The sequence below is a fragment of the Camarhynchus parvulus genome, chromosome 1 (assembly GCF_901933205.1).
Source record: "Camarhynchus parvulus chromosome 1, STF_HiC, whole genome shotgun sequence".
In the NCBI taxonomy this organism is placed as follows: Eukaryota; Metazoa; Chordata; class Aves; order Passeriformes; family Thraupidae; genus Camarhynchus; species Camarhynchus parvulus.
Window position 1 is genome coordinate 3,153,539 of NC_044571.1, and position 17,171 is coordinate 3,170,709.

General features: G+C 41.5%; 1 protein-coding gene across 7 annotated transcripts in view; it reads right to left on the reverse strand.

Moving 5' to 3' along the window:
* The window catches only part of ERG (ETS transcription factor ERG), a 147,598-nt gene that overhangs the window by 62,872 nt on the left and 67,555 nt on the right, over positions 1-17,171 (reverse strand). Inside the window, exon 1 of one of the 7 annotated variants that reach the window (XM_030945601.1) lies at positions 155-506. The exons of 5 other annotated variants lie outside the window; for them this stretch is intronic. In XM_030945601.1, coding sequence (XP_030801461.1) covers positions 155-172 — 18 coding nt within the window. In that variant the 5' untranslated portion in view covers positions 173-506. Of the gene's footprint in view, positions 1-154; positions 507-17,171 lie in introns of those variants that run through there. One more of the 7 variants, XM_030945582.1, reaches the window with a different exon arrangement.

Consider the following 17,171-nt stretch of genomic DNA (forward strand, 5'->3'; position numbering starts at 1 on the left):
GAAATTTACTAGGCAGTACAAAGGAAATCTTGTTGTCCTCTATTGTGGCAGTGGGGGTGTTGCCCAATTCTAACTTATCTAGGTTGATAAAGGAAACCAAAGAACACGGCAGTGAGAAAAAAATTCCAACCAAAAAAAGGTACCCCCTCCTTACCTTAATAGTGCTTGCCATAATGTGATCAAGATTATTGATCGCTAATAATTGCTAATAATAATTATTGCTTCGCTCTGACCAGAAAGAAGTTTTGATGAGGTTGTTTAGAGCGGATGAGATTGTGCTAACTCTGGGAAATGAAGTCAGCCAATGGCAGGAAGAGGTTTCTATTGGTCCTGGCCACCGCAGCTCGAAGAAACAGGATATTTGGGAGTGAAGAGATAAGAGTCCTAAAACAATGTTGTTTTTCTTGATGATATGTGACTGAATTTTTTTTTTAAATTTTTTTTTGGTTTTTTTTACTGTTGTTTTTTTTAAACAAAAAAGTCAATTGCCCGCGGCCGCCCGGGCAGGTGTGATGTGATGTGCAGTAAGTGTGACAGGCCACTTCGAGGCAGGATGCAGATGTCAGATGAAATGGGCCAAATTCAGCAGTGGTTTGATGCAGGCTGGTCACTGGGGAATTGCTGATCCAGGGCCAAAGCCAGGCTGGGTATAAATGGGTGTAACTCCAAATATGTTAATGAGGTCTGGCCCTGCTTACACCACTTCTATATTTGTCCATTAACCTCATTCCTACATTCCTGAGCTATTGACACTTTCCAGCCTATCTGATTTAGCACTTTTTTTTCCTTAGAGAACAAGCAGATAGGTTGGGGACAATCATTTCTTTTTGATGTCTCTTTCTTACTGAGGAGAGGAAGTCACAAAAATGACATAAAACTTCAAAAGCAGATGCCTGAATGCCATAAACAGTCTTAAATCTTCCACGTTCTTCCCTTAATTCACAGCTCTATCCATGAATGGACATGAGATGGTTTCACTGGCAGGTCCCTTCCTGGTTAGAGTGTGATGGCCATTTTTTATTCAGTGTTATATTTTTATTTGTCCTTTCAGAGCACTTGGCAGTCATGGGGCACCCCAGAATTCCCAGCTGTGCAAACAAAACACTGTCCCTGTCCCTTTGTATAAGAGACCTGAACTTTAAAAAATAAAAAATGTAAGGAAGGCAAAGTGCTTCCACAGTGCCAGCCAGGGTATTCCACTCAGGATCCGGTGCTGGCACAACCCTTTCACACTTAGGAGCCTCACAGTTTTCTACATTTTCATAAAAGATACAATTCCTGGTGTCAAGACATTCTGAGCTTTCAGCCCGAAAAGCTTGAAAATACAACCCGTAAAAATGGAAGGAAAAATTAGAATGAGTCAGAATTCATTCATTTTTTGAAAAAAACAATTTTAAAATGTTGGTCCTGCTCTAACAGGTTTATAATTTCTCATTGCTCCCTATGACAACACCCAACCATGGACAGGTTGTCTGGAAGATAATTCCAGCTGTAGTAAGGTCCTGCCCTCTGACCAGGGACTCTGGTACAACAAAAAGAACAAGAAATAGTGAATGGCTCATTGCAGCATTATTTAGTGGAAGCAGATGACCTCACCCTCTCCCAATGCCGCCTTCTCCCAACCTTAGGAAAAAAAAAAAAGGAAATGGGAGGTTTGTTCTGTAGCTGGTGATGACTGCTGGCATTCAACACACAGTTTTTCCACACAAAGACAGCAGAAAGTCCCAGTTCACTTCTTCCCTCCTATCCCGACCCAAGAAAGGTGAAATGCATTTTTCCAGAGGTGCACACAGAGTCCCTCACTGGTTTGTCTTGCAGGTGCTGCTCCATCTCCGCCAAAGCAGGGCAGAGCAAAAGCTCATCCATCTTCCCCTGCTGATGGGAATGGCCCTGCCAGATCCAGGAAATTCCCATTTCCAGGTGTCCCACGGGGACCTCAGAGCTGGGACTCCCTGGATGCAGCAGTGACAAACAAAATCACTAAGTTGGGAAAGAGCTCCAAGATGGTCAAATCCAATCTTTGGGACTCAGGATCAACTCCCTGCACAAGATCAGTTTGGTTTTGAAGTTCACTTTAAAGAGCTCTCCATTCTTCCACTGTAAAGATTATTTTTCAGGGCTTCAGAGCAATCTGGAGTCACCATTGCTATGCAATATTTTATATTCTCCATTTGTTGGTTCATGTAGAAATGCAGTGTTGCACTGCTGAATGTGCTCTTGAAGCCTACATCCACCAAATTACAGTGCTCCTGCAGACTAGGTAACTTCCCTATTTTCATTATGAACAGTATGAAAAGAAAGCAATTTATAGTAATTGTATTTCATGGGGATGTTGATTTCCTCCCTTTTCATCTCCAAACAATGAGCAAGAGAGCCAAAAGATTAGAACCTTTCTCTTGAAATTTCAAAGCATTGTATAATGTTTCAGTTGGGTGACTTCCACTCCAGTTAAGCCCCTGATATTTTGGTTTTTCCTCCAATATATCAAGAGGTTGCAAGTATCAGTTCCAGCTCCCCAGAGGAGAGGATCTAACAAATTCATTCACAAGCAGTTTTTAGTAATGATTCTTCTCCATCCCACCTCCATATACACAAACCTCCTCTTGGTTTACACAAGGATTTTGGAAGCATAAGGAGCACTGCTGAGCTCTATTATTATTATATAAGTTTTACAGAGCCCACAGCCCAGTAAGGATTTTGCCATTTGAAGCTGGCACACATTCTGTGCCAAAGAATCCAGTGAAGTTTATTTGACTTTCAAACTAATACCCACAGGCAGATTTCTGAGTGCTTACGCTGAGGCCGATCCAATTGCAAGCAGAGCTTTGGTACTGTGAGGCAAGGAAAATATTGGGTTATCAAATCACCATCATCCAGTTGCAAAAGAAAAAGAGTACAAACACTCCTGTAATTTTTCTCTTTTCTGATTTTTTTAAGGTTAAATAGAAAGAAAAAATGTTTTCATTTTGTTAGGCAACTCTGCGTTATTGTCTGAGACAACGGTCTGTGAGTTTGAACAACTTGGTCAACAAAGAGAATAAAAACAGGAAAAAAAATCCACACAAGTCACCTAATGCTCCCCTCTAATTTCTCTCTGAAGCTTGTCACCCTAATTTGTCCTGCCTCCTTTCAGCTGGAATATTCTCCTACCTCCAGCCTGCATCTGGGAACTACAGAGCAGCAGAACTCCCCAGCATGTGTTAACACTGAACATGTGCTGAAGTGTCTTGATCAAAGCAGGGTGCTTGCACATGCTTTAGAGTTACAGCTGTGCTTAAACTCCTTCCTGAACACCCTTAAACTCTGCTTGGAGTGCTTTCTACCTTTAGGACTCAAGAGTTCCCTCTTTAGAGATCTCTCCAAACTGGAGACGAAGGATCCAACCTATGCTGATCTAAGCCTGCTTAAACCAACCCTGGACAGACCTGAAGATTCAGTTTGATTGTGCAAAAAAAAAAAAAGATCAGACTGAGTCCTAAATGAAGATGAAATTCCAAATGGAAGAGTTGTTGCTTGTTGCATCTTTTCAAGGATGTACTGGAAATATGCTCAGTATGTGTGTACTCACCTGAACACCTAAAATGCATTTTACATGGGTTCAGCTGAGAGTGATTTGTCACACAGGGATGGAGGGACAGGACACAGGGAATGGCTTCAAACTGAGGTTTAGATGGGATTTTGGGAATGAGGAATTGTTACTGGGCAGGGTGGGCAGGGGCTGGGATGGAATTCCATCCCTGGATCCCTGGCAGTGCCCAAGGCCAGGTTGGACACTGGGGCTTGGAGCAGCCTGGCACAGTGGGAGGTGTCCCTACCATGGCAGGAGATTGGAATCAGAAGATCTTAAAGCTCTTTTCCAATCCAAACCATTCCAGGATTCTATGAAATATGAAGGAAACACATTGCAATATTCCCTGTGTAAATAGATCTGTAATCCTTCTTGCTGTGTGAGAGGTAAAGCAAGAGCTCTGCTCTGGGCTGACCAAGAGATTAGAGACACACTCTGCTATGGTAATAAGGTGACTTTCATCCCTTGAACTGTACAAAAATCTTTGGGTAAATTGTTGGAAAACTGGAGATCCATTCACCTTTCTCTTGTGCTTGGTATGAGTACATACAGTGTCTGCAGATGTGGCTATTAAAAGAAAAGATAGCAGAGAAATGAGTTTTTGTTCTTCTCACCAACCTTCCAGGTAAAAAGGAGACTCTCCCCTAGAAAGAACCAGGCTACAAATCAAAAAAAACCAGTCACAATAAAAGAATCTGCACTGCAGTTTTTGGAAGCCGGTTTTAAGAAGTCCAAGCAAATTACTGCTACTTCATGGCACATGAAGACACATTTGTAAAGGTCTCAATCCTCTCAAAAGAACTCAGCATTTTCCCAAAATGCAGCTCCCAACATCAGTTTGGCCATGCCCAATTTGGTGTGTGAGGGTCAAGTACACTCTTACCAAGCCCTGCAGCTGGATTGTCTCCCTTTAATTCCCAGTTTTCCATGGGCTCTGATGGAAATATCAGTGAATCTGCTCACAGAGGGGTAAAATCTCCCCTCAGCACAAAGAAAGGTCTCACAATCAGGGTTATAACAGTGAAACAAAGATGTGCCTGGGAGAGAAAGGAATTCCAGTATGGGGCTGCAGAACCAGCAGCTCTGGGGTGATGGGCTCTGCTCCCCAGACCCCCTGGAACCCCTGACCCTGGGAATGTTGTGCCCTTGGGGCTGCTGCAGGGACCTCTTCCTTCCATGCCTGAGTGGCTTTGATGCAGCACCAGGTCTGAGGGACCAGGACAAACGCCATCCTGGGAAAAACAGGATCCAGCTCTGTCGTGGTGTTCACAGGGGTCTCAGGACGAGGGAAGAGATGAGAAACTTGACTCCATGTTTCAGAAGGTTGATTTATTATTTTATGATATATATTATATTAAAAGAAAATGATATTATGTCAACATATATATATTAGATGAAATTATATATATTTTATTAAATAATATATATTATATTAAAATGATTGTATATGAATATATATTAATATATTAATAATATGATATATTATATTAAAAGAAAATTATATATTACATTATATATTATATTATATTATATTATATTATATTATATTATATTATATTATATTATATTATATTATATATATTATATTATAATTATATATATTATATATATTATATATATTATATTATATTATATTATACTAAAGACTAGAAGAAAGGATTTCATCAGGAGAGTAGAAAGGAAAGGAATGGAATTATAATAAAATCTTGTGACTGACCAGAGAGTCTGAGCCAGCTGACTGTGATTGGCCATTAATTAAAAACAACCACATGAGACCAATCACAGATCCACCTGTTGCATTCCACAGCAGCAGATAATTATTGTTTACATTTTGTTTCTGAGGCTTCTCAGGAGAAAAATCCTAGCAGAAGTATTTTTCGGAAAATATGTCCATGACACAGCTGTGGGATGGGCTCACACCCACTGCCCCATGGCTGGAAATGTGGAGGTCAGCTCCAGGAGCCAGGCACTTGGCATTCCCCAAAATCCAAACACCACATGGACACCAGCAGCCCATAAAGGCACATAATTAAAATAATTATCACTGCCTGATCACGGGGATGACACAACTTGCATCCCACAAAAAGCATCTTCTCCTCCAGCACTGCTTCCAAGCTTTTGTGCCTCTCAGTTCCCTCCCTGCCAGCACAGAGGAGGAGCAGGGAATGTCCCCATGCCTTTCCCTGTTCCCTGCCCTGTGGGCAGCCCTGTGGTCACTAGATGGTGCTCCCTGCCCCTGGAAAGGAACTTCCTCCACCCCAGGCAACGAACAGCTCTTTCCCAAGCCAGCATAGATGCCTTTCAGTAAAGAGAATACTTTAAAAAAGGATTTTTCCTGCTGCCTTGGCACTCCCCATCACCCTGCACCCCGCACTCAGGGCTGGTTGTCCTTAGTGCCTTCCCACTTTTGCTTCCCTTCCTTTTGCTGCTCCAAACCATGTGGACCATCAATCCCTTCATGACTTTTCCCCCATTCCCACCTTCCTTCCTTCCTCTCACAATGAATTCACTCACTGGCAGAACTGAAAACATGAGAGAGAACCTGATTTGGGGACACCTTTTTTATTTAACATTACTTCATGAAATAATAGCAGTCAAGAACGGGTGGTTTTCCCATGGAAACAACTTTACAGAAAAGAAACCCTGGAAGTTTTCAGAGTGAAAATCAAAGTACTTCATTTACTAACTCTTTATCTGTGACCCAACCTACTTAAGATTTTACCAGCCAAAATATTTCTGGTGGCTACAGCACTGTTTGCCCACCTTTTCTGGAGACCAGCTTTAGTGGCTACATGAAACAAACACCACAGAGTTGGTAAATAATAAATAATTAATATTTTTATAATAAAAATAATATTTTATAAAATAAATAAATGATAAGTAGAAATTTAAATAAATAATAAAAATAAACAGAAGCTCTGTTTAGATGACACTGGAATTATTTTCAACAATCAATGCATGTCCTTCATAACAGGGAACTGCTGACACTCATTGCAGATAGAGAACTGAATTCCTCTCTGCTGAAGTGGGATTCACTTCATCAGACTTGAAGGATTTTAAGTGCAGGTGTCAGAACTACCCTAGTTCTCCAAGATTTCTGCAATTCCCAACACAACCACCTTCATAATTTTGTTCAATCCCACCTATAACTGCTACTTGAGAAAGATGAGATGAATTGCACCTTTAAAGTATTTCTCTTCTCTTCCCTATCTGCTATTCCCAGCTTTTGGATAACTCTGCTTATATGAGATCAATCTCACCTAAACTTTCCTTCCTTAATTTCCCACCTCTGAAATATCAAGTTGTACCACCAAATGCCAAAGGGGTGCTGTGTGGATTGATCAATTAATTGATAAATTAAAGTGCACTGAAATTTTCAGCTCAAAGTTGCCACTGATATGAAAACCTTTAGATCTGATGAAAACCTTCATGAAATATGAAATATATATGAAAACCTTGATGTTTGATGCTGATTTAAAGCTGGTTAAGTGACAATAACACAGGACACACACAAAAAAATCCTCAAAACAAGGCAAAACACCAAACCAAAATACTTTTTCAAAAAGCAACTTCTCTGCATGGAAAAAAGAAGCAACCTCTAGGGCAAAGGCCAACATTTTTCCTCACTTTCTTCCAAATGTTTTAGGTAATTTTAACAGAACTACACAATGGTTTGAAGTGGTTATTTGTCAGTGTCCTTCAAAGTCCTCCCATCCCTGGATTGATGGCCACTTCACACAGCAAATATGTCTGGAATATTGGATTTCTACCCCGCATTAGTGAGGCTGCTCCAAGATTTTCATCAAGAATGGAACCTATTAAAGTGTCTCTCACACTCTGCTGTTTGGGACTCTCCTGATATTGTACTTCTTTGTTAGTGGCTGTGAACAAGAAACAGATGTGGAGTATCTGTGGTTGAAACTCAGTGACCCCGAAAGACCAGGGCTAATCCAGATCATTCTTAAAAACTGAGATCTGCCACTCTTGGAGCACCTTGAGGTCCATGCCCACACTCAGCAGACACAAACAGAAACCCTCAGGACTGTGAAATACTAATTATGAATTCAGGTGTAGTTTAAATATTTGAAATACAGCAAAAAAAAATTGATTTCCCATCAATCTTTTTCCTGCGTGTCAATCAGCTTTTTTCCACTTAGACAGCTGTCCTCCACCAAAGGGAAATTCTCTATTTTGCCATAAGATTCAATAAACTCATTAGAAATTAAGCATTTTGGAAGATGTTACATCTTCTAGGAATATTCCCAAGACCAGGGTATGTGATACAAAAGGGATAAAATTCACACATTTCTGTAACTCTCTGATATTTCTGTCTCTTGCTAAGACCCACTAATACCATATGCCTTGTGAGGTAAAGGAAAGTTAAAATTCACTTTTAACTAACACTGCTTAGCTACATGGTTTTATAACAGTTACAAAATTAAATTAAAAATACTGATCACATTGGATGTGTAAGGCCTGGTGTCAAAGACCAACTATTCCAAACACACAAGAAATTCCACTTTAAGTCCTACCTGATCTGATTTCTGTATTCTCAAACCTCAGTACACCTAGAGAAAGATATTTCCAACAGCATTTAAGAAAATGAGATTATTATCTTTAAAGCACTACAGTGAAATCAAAGGACTTGGCAACGATAAACCAAAATATTTTCTCCTGGGGACTATTCATTTACTTTAATGGATAAAAACTAAGGGCATTTAGAAAAGAACCCCTGAATATAGTTAATTGCCAAGTTAAATCTAACTCAGAGCTTTTACAGACCTGGGATTTGTCATGATCATCACAACCTTTTTACCCATATCCAAAGCACTTTGTAGGTCACACAGTGTTTTAAGAAATAAATATAGAATAAGAATATAGTATCAGGAAATAAATAGATATAAACGAAAATAAAGACAATGTCCTACTTCCACCAACATGAATGGCAAAATTTCTTTTGCTCCAATGGGAGTGAAGTTTCAATCCACTGGGAATTCAACCAAATGACACGATATGACAGTTTTCTGCAAACTGGAAATTCTGAGTTTCAGAGGGCTCTAAGTTAATCGTGTTACAAGGCACAAAAAGTGCTGCCCAATAACAAAAAATGAGCAGAAGTAAAAACAGGGAGGGAACCAATAATTGATAGGATTTAATGCACGATTTAAGGCTGGGGAAAGAATCCCTAAAGCTTTCTCCTACTGTGAGAGGCTTGCCAGACATGTGTGAAAAGCTTGCTACAACATGTGTGCTGAATTACCTTGGTAGCCCGTGACTTTCCCAACAACCACTCACAATTAGCTGGGATCCAGCAGAAAATGAATTAAATTCTGTGTGCAGCATCATTCCATGGAATGGGGCACTCACTCTGACAGGATCTGTGTTTTGGGCCTGGCCCTAGAAAATGCCAAACTTTTCATGGCAGTCACCTGAATGCTGTGTCTGCAGCTGTAGTTTCAGCTGAAAGGTGGATTTTCAAATGATCCTGACTGGATCTGACTTTGAATCACTTCTGAATTCTGGTCTACAGAAGAGACTGCTTAAAACATTTGGATCTAAATTCCTACTGCATTTCCCCAAGAGGAGCAGTGGAAATCTGGGCAGGATGTCCTTGAGGAAAGTCCGTCCCAGACTGTCCCTCCAGCAAGATTTGAGGATCTTGATAGACGGGTGATCCTCTTTTCTGTCATCAAGTTGTAACCAGCACCCTACACAATTCCATTTCAACAACCAAGACACGAGGAAAAGCTGGGAGAATTTGGATGTTTCAGCCTGGAGAGGAGAAGCTTTGGGCTGAGCTCAGGGTGGCCTTGCATGGCCTGCAGGAGCCCCAGGAAAGCTGGAGAGAGACAATTTCCAGGGCATGCAGGGACAGGGCACAGGGAATGGTGGGGATAGATGGGATTTTGGGAAGGAATTCTTGCCTGTGAGGTTGGTGAGGCACTGGCAGAGCTTTCCCAGAGCAGCTGGGGCTGCCCCTGGATCCCTGGAGGTGTCCAAGGCCAGGTTGGACATTGTGCTTGGAGCAGCCTGGGACAGTGGAAGGTGTCCCTGCCATGGCTACATGGTTTTATAGCAGCTACAAAATGAAATTAAAAATACTGATCACACTGGATAAGCTTTAAGGACCCTCCCAACCCAACACATTTTGGTTTGTAAGTGGCAAATAGGTTATGGTAGGAGGGCCGAAAAAATGTTATTCATGCCATCATCATTTTATTTTTATGATCTGGCATTTAAAAAAAAGGAAAAAGAAAAAGAGAACAGGAAATAAAAAGAAAAAAATTCCTCAGACTTTAAAGCAGCCAAGATTTATGTTTTGGCTGAGTGGTAATATTTCATAGCTTTTCAGTTCCTAGGTTCAACAAAGGACACTGCTGGTACCTGTGATGTGTCACTTGGTGACTGTAACTGCTGGATTTCTTCTTAATGATCTCATTCTGGGTTTGAAAATAACACCACAGACATGAACTCCAGTCCTGCAAAGACTCACAGCTGGCTTATCTTTACACAAGGCTACGTTCTCTCTGAGTTCAGTGAAGACTACATAAAATGTAAGGAACAAATTTATGGATGTGGTTTCACAGGTTTGGGGTGTTATTTTTTTTTAATTTTCCCTCTTTATGAGATGTTTCATTGTAGCTGTTATTAAGTCTGGTTAGGTTCCTTCACACCCCACATGCACAAATGATTGAAGCCACTGATTTGTATGTCCAGTGTGAGATTTACCATTGCCATCAGAGCTGCAGGTGATTTAAACAGCAGGTGAAAAAATGCAGAAAAATTTCAGAAAACCTAGATTTTCCTGCCTGATGTGGAATATTGACCTTCTACCCTGAGCTGCTGATAGAGCCAGGGCAGCCTCAGGAGTTTCTCAGCAGATCAGCCTATTGTGCCAAATAAACACAGGTATTTAGGGTGGCCAGGTGGTTTAACACCTGAACACTCAAACACAGAGCTCCTTCCCCTCCAAGGTTCCAGACTTTCCAGGACCTCTCACCACTCTATCTCTTCCATCACAGCTCAGTGAAACCATATTTATTTATGGGCAATGCAGCTATTTGCCAAAGAATGTGGTTTTGGGGACAGCTGAAGACATTTGTTAGCTCGGGACAAACTTGCTGGGTCTGAAAAAAAAAATCACACAGGCTTTGAAAACACCAAGCATTGCCTTGAGCTGGTATTTTTAAGTGGTTTCCACACTTGGTTTTCAGAGCATTTGTGAAAGCAAAGGAAGGAAAGAGGATGATTCTCCAGGTTTTCAAGGAGGGAACCCCCAATCCTTTGCCCACAGTAGCCCAGGACATGCTCAGCTCAGCACTGGGATCATCTGCATCCCTGAATTCCCAACACAGCAGTGCCAGGAGAAGATTCACCACCCATACCTCCCTCCAGAGCTCAACCTCCCACCTGCTCCTCAATTCTCCTGGCAGAAGTGGGACAGAAGGAATTGCAAACACCAGAAGGACAATTTGACACTTTCTCTGACACTTTCCTGAATCAGAACCTTCAATCCCAAACTTCCCCTGGCAGCCCCAGGTGTGGGGGTCAGGGAAGCTTTGTTTGCCATTGGAATATCGACAGCACACGGGGACAAGGTGATGAAGGAGTGCATTTCTCTGCAAGCTGTGTTTGTGCAGGTTTGTTCAAGCCAAGCATGTGCAGAACCAAAGCATCTGCCAACATCACAGGCAGGATCCAAGCAAGCCCATGGAGACACTGCCAGCCACACAGCTCCCTCCACGAGGAAAGAATTTGGAATGCCTGATTTGACACAGAACCATGTAATTGCAGAGTCAAAAATCAGAGTCAGCGGTTCTAATCAACTGCCAAAAACTGGGGTATTTCTTCTGGCTTGAGCTTCTAATAGGAATATAAAAAAAACACAAAAAAGTTACAGCAAGGCTGATGTTACTCAGCTGTCATTCCAGAAATTGTCCTTTAAAAAAAGAATTGCAGGGGATAACAAATAAGATGATACCAGTTAGTTCAAGTAAGGTTGGTAAAAATTGCTTTTTCAAGCTTCCTATACCAAACCACAGAACTTTTGTGCACCATGAATATCCAAAATCATATGTGGTGATTTATGTTATAAATCTAAATACTGTCCAAAAGAACTCAAAACAATTGACTGTTCCATTACAAAGATGATTTTCATGTGTTCAGCTCTTCACAAAATGTTCAGCTGCTACAGGTGAAGGTTTATTTGGAGGAATTCTCTCCCTCAGGTTGATTTTCTTATTGATTGGGATGCCTTTTTCCCTACACTTTTTAAAAAATTATTTATTTATTTATTTATTTGAAGTTATTAAACCATTTTTAAATTGGAATACCACAGAACTTTGTGCATCATGAATATCCAAAATCATATGTGGTGATTTATATTATTAATCTAAATACTGTCCAAAAGAACTCAAAACAATTGACTCTTCAATTACAAAGATGATTTTCATGTGTTCAGCTCTTAACAAAATGTTTAGGTGCTACAGGTGAAGGTTCATTTGGACAGATTTACAGATTTTCTCCCTCAGGTTAATTTTTTTATTGAGTGGGGTGCCTTTTTCCCTACACTTTTAAAAAAAATAGTTATTTATTTATTTATTTATTTATTTATTTATTTATTTATTTATTTTCAGTTACTCAACCATTTTTAAATTGGAACACCACAAAACTTTGTGCACCATGGATATCCAAAATCATATGTGGTGATTTATGTTAATCTAAATACTGTCCAAAATAACTCAAAACAATTGAATCTTGCATTACAAAGATGATTTTCGTGTGTTCAGCTCTTCACAAAATGTTCAGCTGCTACAGGTGAAGGTTTATTTGGAGGAATTCTCTCCCTCAGGTTAACTTCTCTTATTGAGTGGGGAACAATTTTACCTACACTTAAAAAATGAAAGAATTAATTAATTTTTTAATTTAAGTTACTCAACTGTTTTTAAATTGGAACACCACCAGGTTAAAATTAATCTCATGCATTTAAGTACCTTATGGAAATGCTACACATAAATTCATGCTCTAATCACTGTGTTATTTCAAGCTTCAATCACATGGAGATTCCCTGGGCAAGACACGGAAGGAGCCTCCTTCCCCAGATATTCAGAATATTCAAGGAAGGGAATGCAGAGGATGCAGCAGGGTGACAAACATCTTCATGCAATGGGTAAATCAGGCTGCATAAGCCAGATCATGAGGGATGGGACTTCACTGGGGGATGGTTTTTGAGGAGAAGTGCTGACCAAGGATATCAAAGCAGCAGACTGAAAGTGAAGGAAACTTGTGGTTTCTTTATGACTCGGAGATGAATTCTTTCATCAGATCAACCACTTCTGAGAGCATCCGGCGTGTCTGACACACTCAGGGACAGCCAGGGCCCAGGCTGAGGCACTGCAAGCAGGGGCTGACTCAGGAGAACATCCTTATTCAGGAAGGACATTTAATTTTAGATTTCACTCTAAGCAGATGCTCAAACCCCATTACACTTGGTGTCTTAGGTTAGAAATGGGGGTGTGTGTTCTATCACCATCTGTCAGAGCTGGGGCAGCTCTCTGCTGTCCATGGGGCAGTTTTTTCTTTATCTCTCCCACAGCCAATCCTCCCTCCAGGAGATCTCTGCTGTCCATGGCCACTGAGTGTCCCTGCAGGGCTGATCCAATTCCAGCATCCCATGGGGAGATGCTGCGCCCAGGGGAGGAGCCAAGCATTCCTACCTGGATCCAATCTCAGCCTGGCACAGCACAGCAGCCTTTGCCCCCTGCATTGCCAGAGGAGCAGCTTTCTGCTGCCCTGCACTGCCAGAGGGAGCCCAGGCCCATCTGCAGCAGCCCTGGAGCTGCAGAGGAAAACTCCCCCCTTGTGCAGGATCCCTGCTGCAGCAGCAGCACAGCTGGCACTGCAGGAGGGCTGAGCCCCCATGGGATGGGGCTGTGCCACCCCCTGACACACAGGGGGCAGGGCATGGTCTGACTCTGGCAGTGGTTTGTTTTCTTTTTTTGTACCATTGCATTTGTATTTTTAATTTTCCTAGTAAAAAACTGTGATTCCTATTCCCATATCTTTGCCTGAGAGCCCCTTAATTTCAAAATTATAACAATTCAGAGGGAGGGGGTTTACATTTTCATTTCAAGGGAGGCTCCTGCCTTCCTTAGCAGACACCTGGCTTTCCAAACCAAGACACTTGGTGAATTTTAAGCTTATCCTCAAAGTCAAGCACTTCAGAGCACTCAATGCTTCCTGAATCCAAGATTTGTAGGTAAATACACGTAGAAATACATCAAACTGCAGGAATCAGTGGAAGAAACAGAAATCTCAGATGGGGAGCTAATAAAATGTTAAATATTATACAGAAAGTTTCCAGAAAATGAGGAGCAGGACTAGCAGAAAAGCAGCCTCCCATCCAAAGTCCTGGGGGACCTGCGCCTCTCCAGGTCCAGCCTGGGGAGAATTACAGCTGGGGGCACAGATAAGAGAAAAATCCATCTTTGTTTCATAAGAGCCAGGCTTATAAATTAGAACTTTTTTTCTGGGAAATGCTCAAATTCAATGCAGGCTTGGATGTGGAATCAAAGAATCATTAAGGCTGGGAAAAAAATCTCCAAGATGAAGTCCAGCCTTTGATTGAACACCACCTTGTCAGCTGAGCCATAGCACTGAGTCCTCAAAAACTCTGAACTTCAAGTGATTAAGTGCATGTATTCAGAAGAAAAACTTCAAATGCTTCAATGGTAGAGTTGGAAATTCACATAAACATTAAGGTAAGTAAACAAATTAATCAAAAATTTGATATGAAAACAGGAAATGGTCATTAGGGAATTAGTAATTAAAGAATAGCCTTAAGATGAAGAAGGGCAGGGATGGACCTAGGTGAGCACAAAAGCAAAGTTTATCCTCCAGCAGCTCCACACAGGAGATATCATCGAGCCTCTGTCTTTTGGTGAAATTTGTGATGGTTTTGTTGTCTAATCTAATAATAGCCAGCCTAATATTCTGCAAGGTATTGTTGCCCTTGTGAGACTCAACTTTCATGAACACCAACCTCTAGGGAAGGATGTTCCATGTTGTTCTCAGCTTTGGTGGCTTCCCAGAGCTTTGCTTCATGGCATAATTACAAAGTGCAAAGATATTTGCCAGGATGAGTTGATGCTATTTTTTATCAAGTGAAATCAATCTGGAAAATAATTAAGAAATGATCACATTTTTCATCTCCAAGCAAGCAGGAAAAAGTCTCTAGTTTGCCAAGACATCCAATTAGCTGAGGGAAACCAGTTTTGCCAGGTTTTGGAGAAACACATCAGGATTCTCTGGCAAAGAATGGAAACTGGTGGTCAGGAAATTATTTGGGGAAATAATCACGGAAATGACTGAAATTTATTTTAAAGGATTTACTGGTGGGAAAGAATATTTCTGTGCTGGCACAAGGATACAAACATTCGTGAAAAACTTAGGACAAGGTTAATGGAGGAGAGCTCGGAGTAAATGTTTTGAAGAAAATGCTGTTGGAGGAGGCAGCTTTTTGTATTACAATCTCCATTTCTTTCAACCCCCAGGAAAGGTCATTGATTTAATCAAAAGCTTTTTTCCCCCCTTTGGTCAGACTCCCAAATGCGCATACCATCAAGATCTGGTGCACAGAAATAATTTGAAGCAAATCTTCTAAAAAAGGTTTTGAAGATGCCTGCCAGTAGAACATTGTGCCTCACAGCTATAATATCAGAAAAAGCCATTCAATTTAAATTAATATATTTGGCCAGACAGCTATATTAAAATTCTTGTTGTTTTTTCAGTTATAATGGTAGCCTGTGGTATGACTAGCCCCCCTCAAAAATCTGTGTAGTTATTGCCTTTCTCTTGCCTAGGGTGCATCACATGTTTTTGATTTGGACGATCTGCATCGCGCTACCTCATTAAAACAAACATTTATGCAAAACAAAGGCCGTGTATCACAGGGCAGGGCCCAGGAGCCAGCTTTGAAGGCTGCAGCCTTTCCAAGAGCATCTTCCAAAGCAGAGCTTCCTCCGGCCCAGCCCCACTTGTGCTAAACGTTTGTGGATGATGTCAGCTGCGCGCGGTGCCCCCTGAGCCCCCGCCAACGGGGAGGCTTCAAAAGTGATGCTGGGAGCAGCTGTGGAGCAGGGAAGTGTTTGCTGGGAGAATGGTGAAGGTTTCTCCTGTTTCTCCTGTTTCTCCTGTCCCCTGTTGGAGCAGCAGCCCTGCCCTGAGGAGCTGGAGGTGCTGGACAGCTCCACTCCTCCAGGGCCACCGCCCCGGGACAGCCCTGCCCTCCTCCCAAAGGCCTCCCAGCCCTGCAGGTGGGGAAAACCAGAGAAAAAGCACTGCCAGAGCATCTGTGCAGGGAATCAGGAGGGTGTGTGCTGTAGGAATTGTGTTTCCTGGGTCAGCTGCAGCAACTGATTTCAGCTGGGGTTATTTTTGCCCTTAAAAATGTCAGGTTCCCTCCACTGGAGGAGGAAAGTCCCTCACTTCAAAATAAAGGACACTGACTCCCTACTTCAAAAAAAAAAAAAAAAAGACATTGAGATGTTGGAGTATGTCCAGAGAAGGGAATGGAGCTGGGGAAGGGGTGGAACATGAATCTGATGAGGAAAGGCTGATGGAGATGGAAAGGGGCTCAGCCTGGAGAAAAGGAGGCTCAGGGGGGACCTCATTGCTCTGCACAACTCCTGACAGGAGGGACAGGGAAAAAATGAGAGGAAATGGCCTCAAATTGCACAGGTTGGAGATTGGGACAGAAAATTTCCCTGGCAGAGTGGTCAGGCCTTGGGCTGAGCTGCCCAGGGAGGTTTGGAGTCACTGGAATTGTCCCAGAGCAGTCTGGATGTGGCCTTGGGGACAGGGATTGGGGTGATGCTGGTGGGGCTTGGGTGCACTGGATGGTCCTGGAGGGCTCTTCCCACCTCGATGATTCTGTGATTCTCCAAAAAGAGCTTCAAATAAAAAGTTTAAATGCAGACATTATAGATGTCTGAAGGCAGGTGAAATGGAACCTAACAAAAAACCCCTAAGATATATTAATTTGTATATACATTTTCCTTAAAAAAGCAAACAAAAAAACCCTCAAAAAACAAACAAACAAAAAAATCTCAAGTGGCAGGGTTAATGCTTTTCATCCAAATCTCCCAAGCCTCCCATATGTCAAACTGTATCACTACTAATTTAACAAAGTTTACACATGGTGGATTTTAGAAGGCCATAAAGACATTACAGAACCTTGGTGATTATCATGGTTTTGTATTCCTCACATTAATTCTATATCATTATGTGTCACAGACATATTTTCTGAAAAATACTTTTGCTAGGATTTTTCTCCTGAGAAGCTGAGAGGCCTCAGAAACAAAATGTAAACAATTATTATCTGCTGCTGTGGAATGCAACAGGTGGATATTTGATTGGTCTCATGTGGTTGTTTTTAATTAATGGCCAATCACAGTCCGGCTGTCTCAGACTGTCTGGTCAGTCACAAGATTTTATTATCATTCCTTTCCTTTCTATTCCTTGCTAGCCTTCTGATGAAATCCTTTCTTCTATTCCTCTACTGTAGTTTTCATATATCATTTTCTTTTAATATAATATATATCAT